General features: G+C 39.5%; 1 protein-coding gene across 3 annotated transcripts in view; it reads left to right on the top strand.

The window, feature by feature from the left end:
* Nucleotides 1-4556: 4556 nt before the first annotated feature.
* frem3 (Fras1 related extracellular matrix 3) overlaps nucleotides 4557-10477 on the top strand; it is a 97224-nt gene continuing 91303 nt past the window's right edge. For all 3 annotated transcript variants that reach the window (XM_060924877.1, XM_060924878.1, XM_060924879.1), the window contains exons 1-2: nucleotides 4557-9729; nucleotides 9866-9955. In XM_060924877.1, coding sequence (XP_060780860.1) covers nucleotides 4701-9729; nucleotides 9866-9955 — 5119 coding nt within the window. In that variant the 5' untranslated portion in view covers nucleotides 4557-4700. The remainder of the gene's footprint in view (nucleotides 9730-9865; nucleotides 9956-10477) is intronic.

Here is a 10477-nt window from a genome sequence, read left to right as displayed (position 1 = left end):
AACTGAATGATTTAGATATGGAATTGAAATAATGAAATAATTTAAGCTATTTTTGGTAACTGCATTTGATCTCTTGTGAATAATGAATATATATATATATATATATATATATATATATATATATATATATATATATATATATATATATATATATATATACACACAGTATATACAGTACATATATATATATATACACACACACACACACACACACACACACACACACACAAAATTCCATATTTTATTACAAAATTACAAAAAGTCCAGATCAATCAATCAATCATCAATTGCTTTAATTATATAAATTATTATAATTAACATACTCAAATATAAGTTTGAATAATCTGTATTGTTTTTTTTAATCATGAGTATAAAATGTGTGAAATTATGGGAATAACTTAATGAAAATAATGAAAATAAAGACTGAAATAAAAATATTCTGCATGTTTTAATCATATACATTGAGCCTGGCTTCGTTTGCCATATCTGTTTGAAACACTGCTCCATAAATGGAAAGAGTGTATTTTTATCTTGATGTGGCCATCAGGTTTCCATGGACAGTGTGGCAGTGTGTAATCTGAAATATCTAGCCCAATTTTAATCACACTTAGTTCACACTGGGTCACCTCAGATCAATATGATGGAAGGAGAATGTTTTTGGGGTTTTTTTTGCATGCTATCTTTTGAAATTTTCATATTTTCAGCACTAATGGATGAACAGTTGTCCTTCTTTGCTCTGGATGCTGGGGGCTTGTATTGGTGTTCTAGATCATGTGTCACGTTATGGGATAAAGTCTTTTCTGTCCTGACAGCAATACAGGATTTCCATTTTTAGGCACTGCACATATTTAAATCTCATCCCCAGTGACAGCAACCGCAAAAGATATATTTGGACTTTCTTGGAATAAAATTATACGAAAAGTATTTTGTTAAAGAGGGTAACAGGTTTGTTCGAGTTACCCTGATTCCTGAACTTGGTCAAACATGTGCTGATACCGTACCATATGGTTGATAAATAATGTGTTACCTGATTCAAAATATCATTCAGCGATGCATGCTTAATTATATGAAAATACATACAGTGCATATAGAACATAAAATTAATAAAAACAGATTTATGTGCAGATATTTGTACTTAAAGGAAAAATAAACTTTACCTTTTTCAGATAAATAAAAAGTTAAATATGACTTCTGTGTTGGTAAGGTCTTGGGCCACTATGAGCCACCAGAATAGTTTCAATGCACCTTTAGATATTTTCTACAAGTCTCTAGAACTCAGTGGTGAACTGTTACTATTAGAGCTGAGACTTGAGCTCAGCCAAAACTGATTTCCACTGTTTGTCATTGTCGATGTTGATTTTAAAAGTAACTAAGCAAATTACACAGGGAAATGAATACTTAAGTATGAGTGAAAAATACTGTGGTGAGCGTGCCAGTATGGAAGAAGAGTCTGAAGACAGAAATCTTAGTTTCCTGGTTGTTAGCCTGTGCTACTTGCTCTCGATAGCAGTGGCTTGACTGATTATTAGCATTTGTTAACACTACTGATGAATGTTACACCAGCTGGAAGGTGACTTCGCTGCTGCGCTGATGGCGCCGACTCACGGTTAAGCTTGCATTGGTCTTTGAGAAGGCTGAGGGTGATAAATTTTTGGTCCTGCCCACTATAAATCAAAATCTGATTGGTTAATTCATCTGTCACTTCCTACATAAACATACACTGCCATGGCCTTCTGTCCCGGCAATGAAGTCCTAACCAGTGAGTGAGCCAGCTCTAAACTTCTCAGCCTAGAGACAACAAACAAAAAATCTCATTGGATAACTTGATTTTAATGTTTTCAGGACAGGAACCCTTTCATTTCTGAAGCAAATTTGATAGTAAATGAGGCCAAATTAGAATTAGAAGAGAATAATTATAACAGAATTACGAATGAATGAAAAAAAATAAATATAACATTTGAATGCTGATATGTTTGGGCCTTCTCTGAAGGCCTAGAAGGCCCTGACAGTTCCCCTCTGCTGGAACTCTATTGGAGCAATGAGCACTGTTCTTCCAAAAGATAGTCCCTCAATTGGTGTTTTGATGATGGAAGTGATGATGATACACACTCTTCCAAAATCTCCCACAGGTGTTCCATTGGGTTGAGATCCTGTGACTGTGAAGGCCATAGTACAAAATTTACATCCTCATGAAATTATTCAGTGAGTCCTTGTGTCCTGTGGATGGGGCATAATCTTCCTAGATGAGACCACGCCCATCCAGATAGAAATGTTTCATCATTTGATAAATGTGATCAGTCAGGAGATCTTTGTATTGATTTGCAGTGATGCTTCTCTCTGACACAAGAAACAAGTGGCAACAAACTATAACCGCAAAGCAAAGATATTCCTCTCAGGTTTATTCTTCCCTTTAATTTGTTTCTCATTTATATGCCATAATTCCACTGTATTCCCCTTGGTCCCTCTTGTCCACCTGTGCCATCAGGTACCACCAGTTGGGCATATTTGAAAGAGCTGTGAGACTGACATGTCCCTACTTGGTGACCTTTCATGACACAGACATATGAAAAAAAAAATCTGCCTAGCTTTCTTAATTCCCATCTCAGTTTAGCACTCCAAGAGAAAGGAAAAGGACCTGTCAGCAGGACTTGTATACTACTGATCTGTGGCTAATGAAAATATAGCAAATGGTAAATGGTTCTAAACCAGCATGTCCTCACACATTGGATTCAACTCAAGAGAAGACACTATCACTGTTTTAGGACAGGGTCAGGTTTAGTGCAAAAAGAACTATAAACTACACTCACCGGCCACTTTAATAGGAACTTGTTCTTGATTCTAAGATTCTTGTTCTTGGCTGCAGGAGTGGAACCTAATGTGGTCTTCTGCTGTTGCATGCTGAGATGCTTTTCTGCTCACCATGGTTGTAAAGAGTTGCTATAAATTACTATATCCTTCCTGGCAAAAAAAGATCAAACCAATCTGTCCATTTTCCTCTGAGTTCTCTTATCAACAAGGCGTTTGTTTCCACCCACAGAATTGTCGCTCACTCAACTCACTGTTTTTTTGTTTTTCACAACATTCTGTCTGTGTAAACTCTAAAGACTTGTGTGTGAAAACCCCAGGAGATCGGCAGTTTCTGAAATACTCAAACCAGTCCATCTGGCTCAAACCAACACCCATGCCACGGTGAAAGAAAGTCACATTTAGTTTGAGATCACAATTCTTCCCATATTGATGGTTGTAGTGAACATGAACTGAACCTCCTGATTTATATCTGCATGATTTGATGCATTGTGCTGCTGTTAAGGGATTGGCTGATTAGATAACTGCATAAAACAACAGTGAATGTATATTAATGGTTTAGTTGCATGCCTTATGCCATGTATTCAGCTTTCGAAGCATGTTAGTTATGCAGCAGATGAAAGACCTAGGCCGTTTAAATCTGTCAACATGCACAAACTGAATAAAATGATTAATGTCATAAATTGAAATACGACATTAATTACTAAGACAGCAATAATGTGGAGTCATGCAATTATTACAAATACATAATCAGTAATCAGCAGGGTATGTGTGTTAGGTATAATCAACAATAAGGTTGTGGGATGCTCTTTCTCTCTCTCTCTCTCTCCCTCTCTCTCTCTCGGTTAATAAGACAAACAAATGTAGATTGTATTGTTACTGATAAACCACAAAGCAAAAACTCTCTACCTCTACCTCTGATTATTACAAAGAGCCAACACTAGAGCCTTTTATAAAAGTTAAATAAGCATCTCCTCACAGAAAACTTCATGACATCAACCATTTATTCTGTTTTATGTGTCGTACGTTGTTACGATAGAAGAAATACCATATTAGAATGAATGCATTAATATCAGCTTTGCTGATATAGCTGGAACTATTGTCAGAGATGCTGTTATAGAAAATTAATCAACACCTTCTAACAAATTAGATTCGGTTAGATTTGAGCATTTAGCAGTGATCTGGTATAAACTAAAAATATATTACATTAACATTAGAGAATGCAACAACAACATTGACTATTAATCAAATGGCAAATTTGATGATGATGATGATGATGATGATGATTAATTCTTTTTTTATGACTCTTTAGTTGTTACTTGGGAAGAGCAGGAAGCTCTGGTGTCATTACAGAATGTTCTGCACAATGTGTTGCTATGGTTCCAAATGATACTGTTGTTGTTGTTGTTGTTGTTTCCTTTGCTTACAAATATAAAACACTATAACATGAATGAAGTATTTTTCTATGTGCATCACAGACTGTTTTTAATAGTTGCTGCTTCAAAGTTCATGAAAGTCCTTTAAATCCCTGTCTCTAGAGAAGGGCAGTGGGTAGGTGGGGGTGAATGCCATACCGAGGGGGGCTGTTGAAGTTGCTGCCTTAACTTAGTCATGGGAGAGGCTGCTCTGAGGGTGGAGTCTTGCGCTGTCACTGTGTTTCTGCTTAAGTATTACCTGCATTGCTTCAGCAGGAGGAGTTCACTTGTGCTGTGTGAATGAATGAGTAAGAGCAGAGGGAGAGTGAGACAGAGAGAAGAGGGACACCACTGGGAGAGCACAGTCCAAGTTTGACGTGATTCAACGGAGAACATTTTCTTGGAAAGCTCTTGCTAGAGATTGAAACAGGTCTATTTTGGCAAGTAACTTTCAAGACTGCAGTGCAACTAGCTCTGAACATGGCTGGTTGTCTGCAAAGGACAAGACTTTGTGGAACCCAGACACTTCTGAAGTCCCTCCTTGTATTATTTTCATTAGGTCTTTGCTTCTGCAGAGTGCAAGCAGATCCATTTGGTTCGGCTTTCCATTACAGGCACCGATCTGGACCTAATGCTGAAAACATCTTGGTGGCCAACAATGGGATTAGAGTTCCTTTTGGACGCTCTGTTTATTTGGATCCTATCAATGACCTTGTCACTGAAGTGAAACCAGGAGATCGTTGCCACATCACAGTACTAGACAATGACCCACTGGCACAGAGACCCGGAATGCTGACTCCAAAGAAATTCCCATGTCAATTTGGAGCTAAGGAAGTGAAATATACTCATTTTGGCTCACGTAGTCCAAGCAAGGACCAGGTGAAGTTACAGCTAAGGTATGACTCCCACACAGACACAGTGGTCATCCCGTTCATGCTAGAGGTAGAGGTTGTCTTCCAGCAGCTGGAGATCTTAACCCGTAACATGCCTCTTGTTGTGGAAAAGCTTAATGGTCAAAGCAACCCCATTGATAAAAAGGGCCTGGAGTTTGCTTTTGAGGATGGTGTCACAAAGTGCAAGGTGGCCACACTCATTGGAACAGGTGGCCTTCCCAGGTATGGCACTCTTTCAGACAACTCTATTAATGGACAGATGGTTGACTGTGATGAGTTTGTCAAAAAAGGTATAAGATACCAGCATACTGCCACCACTAAATCTCCTAACAGAGATTATATACCAATGATTGTGGAAGTACAAGATAATGATGGTAATACTATTCAACAAGAGCACTTCCAGATCATGGTCCGAATAAAAGAAGGCATTGAAAACACACCTCCAAAAGCCAGCTTTATAGCTATGATGATGATGGAGGTTGATCAGTTTGTAATGACTGCCATAACATCTGATATGCTGGCAGCTGAGGATGTGGAATCAGTTCCTGATGATTTAATCTTTAACATAACGTCTCCCCTGGGCCATGAGCAAGGATATATTATCAGCACAGATAACCACAATTTGCCAATCACTTCTTTTTATCAAAGAGATGTAAAAGATCTGAAAATTGCCTATAAGCCACCTACTGAAGATTCAGAAGTAGAGAGGATTTTTCAGATTGAATTTGAAATAGTTGATACTGATGGGGCTGTGTCTGATACTTTCGCATTTATGATTGTTGTGAAACCAATGAACACTTTAGCCCCAGTGGTGACCAAGAACACAGGCCAGTTGCTATTTGAGGGTCAGTCAAGGCCTCTTTCTAGTTTTCAGAATCTTGAAATCAGTGATGAGGATAACCTTGAAGATGTGAAGATTACTGTAATTGATGGCTTGAGACATGGTGAGCTGACAGTATTAGGATCTCGTCAAAAATTCTTTACACCAGCTGATCTAGATTCCGGCACTGTAATATACCAACATGATGGAAGTGATACTTACAGTGACAACATCATATTTAGAATGACAGATGGAAAAAATGAAGTGGAGTTTCTGTTTCCCATTACAATTGCCCCTACTGATGATGAGCCTCCCATCATTAATGCTAACACTGGTATTGTGCTGTTCAAGAATGAAATGATGCAAATTTCACCATTTATTTTGAGTGCTACTGACATAGACTCAGAGGATTCAACGATTAAATTTATACTGGAGGAACCTTATTCAGCTATTGGTGAACTGCTTCTTAGACAAGTGGAGCCCCCTGCAGATGCTTCTACTTGGAAATTTAGTGAGACAGATGAAATGTTTGAACAGGTGGTGACAGAATGGTCCCAGCAGGATATTCTTGATGGGAAACTGTTTTACCACCACAAAGGTCCACACAGCACCACCACTGTCACTGACCTGTTTGTGTTCAGAGTTCAGGATGATAATGACCCACCAAACCAATCAGGAGAACACACATTCACCATTAAAATCCATCCAGTAGATGATATACCACCATCACTTTACCCAGACACTACCCTGCACATGACAGTTAAAGAATATGAGTTGACATTTTTGAGAAAGAAGTATCTACGCTATACAGACCTGGACTGTGATGACCGGGATCTCAAGTATACCATCATTAAGCCCCCAATAGATACAGATGAAAACAATCCTGTGCCTCTTGGAGCCATCGTACTTACTGACAGTCCTGACACTGCCATTACAGAGTTTACTCAAGCTCAGATAAATCACCATAAAGTAGCATACAAACCCCCGGACCAGGAACTGGGTATCACTCCCAAAGTGGTTCAGTTCACCTTTACTGTTGAGGACACTGCTGGTAACTCAGCAGATGGCTTGTTCACAATATTCTTGCAGCCGGTTGACAATAAGCCTCCTGTAATCACCAATACTGGTTTTACTGTGCTGGAGAGAAGTAGCTACATAATAACAAATAAAGAACTGAATGCATCTGATCAGGACACAGAGGATGATAATATTATCTTTAAACTGATCCAAATTCCCAGATATGGGCAGCTACAATATTTAGGAATTGATATGTCTAATGGAGAAACATTCATGTTAGAAGATATTGAAAGTGGCCGGCTGGCCTATATCCATGGTGGTGACGAATCTCTCAGTGATGTTATCAAAATTGATGTCAGTGATGGCTTTCATGAAGTGCCCATAGTTATTAAAATTAATATCAAGCCAGTTGATGATGAGAGTCCAACTATTATGCTGCCAGCAGGTCTTTTAGGTGCTTCAATTGATGTTCTTGAGAATGGAGCTACAGAGATCACCAGTCATGTCATCCAGGGCCAGGATGAGGACACCGATGATCTAATGCTGACTTTTATAGTGGAGGAGCCTCCAAGACTAGGAGAGATCATGGTGAATGGTGCTCCAGCTGAGCGATTTACTCAGCAAGACATTATCAATGGTGTGGTTGTCTACGTCCACACAAGTGGCGAGATTGGACCCATTAAGGAGCATGACTCTTTCAACCTCACTATCTCGGACCTGTCAGATGAGTGGGTGGTAGGTGGTAACAAAGTTCAAGGAGTTCGTGTTCATGTCACCATCCTTCCTGTTGACAGTATTGCCCCTGTTGTTAGTGTCGGGTCTCAGTTTGTGGTAGTGGAGGGAGAAAAGAATGTTATTACACTAGAGCACATTGGAGCTGAAGATATTGACACGGATAATGAGGATATCCTCTGCACTATTATAGTCCAGTCAACATCTGGCTACGTGGAAAACATTTCTCCAGCCCCTGGGTCAGAAAAGTCAAGGGCAGGCACTGCTATCACTGCCTTTAACATCAAAGATGTTAGTCTCAGCCATATCTACTATGTCCAGAGCATTCATAAAGGTGTAGAGCCAGTGGAAGACAGGTTTACTTTCCACTGCTCCGATGGCATTAATTTTTCAGACAGGCACTTTTTCCCTATTGTCATCATCCCTGCCAATGATGAGAAGCCAGAAATATTTATCCGTGAGTTTGTAGTCATGGAAGGCATGAGCTTAGTCATAGACACTCCAATTTTGAATGCTGCAGATGCTGATATTCCAGGTGATGAATTAGAATTTGAAATCATCAAGAATCCCAAACATGGCAACATTGTCCAACAGTTGAGCACTGGGAGTACTCCTGTAGTGAAATTCTCCTTGGAACAGATCAAAGAGGCATCTAATATTGTTTATGAACATGATGACTCTGAAACCAAAGAAGACAGTTTTGAAATTAGACTCACTGATGGGAAACACACTGTTGAAGAGAAGGTTCTGATTATGGTTATTCCTGTTGATGATGAGACCCCAAGAATGACTATTAATGATGGACTGGAGGTTGAAATTGGAGAAACTAAAGTGATTAGCAACAGAGTCCTCAAAGCCACAGATCTGGACTCTGAAGACAAAGAGCTTACTTACATTGTGCGTTATGGCCCTGGCCAAGGCTACCTTCAGAGAATTACTAAGCATGGATATGTTATTGGCAACATCAGCATTGGAATGAATTTCACACAAGATGAAATTGATAAACAGCTCATTCAATATGTCCATACTGGTCAAGAGGGCATTCGTGATCTTCTAAAGTTTGATGTCACTGATGGTATCAACCCTCTTATTGACCGCTACTTTTATATCAACATTGGCAGTATTGATATGGTCTTCCCTGATGTCATCAACAAAGGGGTGACCCTCAAAGAAGGAGGCAAAGTAACCCTCACCACGGACCTCCTCAGTACAACAGACATTAATAGTCCTGATGAATACCTTAGTTTTACCATCACACGTGCTCCTAGCAGGGGTCACCTAGAGAGCACTGACCATCCTGGTGTACCAATATCCACCTTCACCCAACTGCAACTGGCTGGTAACAAAATCTACTACATACACACCTCTGATGATGAAGTGAAGATGGATAGCTTTGAGTTTGAGGTTACTGATGGTTACAATCCAGTATTCCGCACTTTCCGGGTGTCCATCACTGACGTGGACAACAAGAAGCCAGTCCTGACTATTAATAAACTGGTGGTGGAAGAGGGTGAAACAAAACTCATCACACCTTTTGAGTTGACAGTGGAAGACCGTGACACTCCAGACCATCTATTGCGTTTTGTGATTACTCAGGTGCCAGTGCATGGTCAACTACTGTACAATGGGACTCAGGTCATTACAACCTTCACCAAGCAAGACCTAAATGAGAACCTAATTAGTTATAAGCATGATGGCACTGAAACCAACGAGGACAGCTTCTCCTTCACTGTTACTGATGGAACTCACACAGACTTTTATGTTTTCCCGGATACAGTCTATGAGACACGTAAGCCTCAGATGATGATCATCCAGATTAACACAGTGGACAATGGCATGCCTCAACTTGTTGTCAACAAAGCTGCATCAACCCTCAGAGTTCTTCATACTGGGCATCTTGGATTTTTAATTACCAGCAAAGCTCTGAAGGCTGAGGACAGAGATAGCCCAAATAAAGTTTTGAAGTACTCTGTGTCTGAGGCACCTCTACATGGCTTCATCATGAATGCTGCTATGGGCAATGACAGCATCAAGACCTTCTCACAAGGTAAACTGTTATGTCATACACATTTTATGAAACAAGCCAAATTATACAACGTCTACAAAAATTATGAAAGCTGAATGTGAACTAGTTTGGTGCCAACAGATTTACTTTAATTGCAAAAAATATTTCTCTTTGATAGCTGATATTGATGACATGAAGATCTACTATGTGTTACTTGATACATCCAATGCCACAAGTGATATTTTCTACTTCACAGTGGAGGACAATGGTAAGAACATTTTGTCTTTCCAGCTAATAGCTAAGCTCTCAGCTTCTGCATGCTCTGAAGTTTAAAATTTTATACTTAATCACACACGTGGTCAGTTTTAATGATAGGTTTTATAAGAACTTTATAAATGTTTAAATCTTTCTCCGAAAGTGTATTATGCCTTGGACAGTTTGTTCTGCCTGTGATGATTGCTTTGAAGTACTTAATACTGTCACCTCACAGCAAGCAGATTCTGGGTTCGAACTTGCCAGTCAACTGGGACCTTTCTGTGTGGAGTTTGCATGTTCTCCTCATGGGTTTCCTCTGGGTACTCTGGTTTCTTCCCCCAGTCCAAACACATGCAGATTAGGTCAACTGGCTACTCTAGATTGTCCATAAGTGTGAATGGCTGTCTGTCCCTCTGTGTTAGCCCCATGATAGATTGACGAACTATCCAAGGTATACTCCACCTCTTGCCCAATGTCAGCTTTGAGCTGCAATGGATGATTGCTTTGATCTGTATAGAAAATGCATGAATGAACA

Source organism: Neoarius graeffei, chromosome 7 (assembly GCF_027579695.1).
Source record: "Neoarius graeffei isolate fNeoGra1 chromosome 7, fNeoGra1.pri, whole genome shotgun sequence".
Lineage (NCBI taxonomy): Eukaryota > Metazoa > Chordata > Actinopteri > Siluriformes > Ariidae > Neoarius > Neoarius graeffei.
The sequence above is the reverse complement of the archived record's forward strand: the minus strand, read 5'-3'. Positions and strand labels throughout refer to the sequence as shown.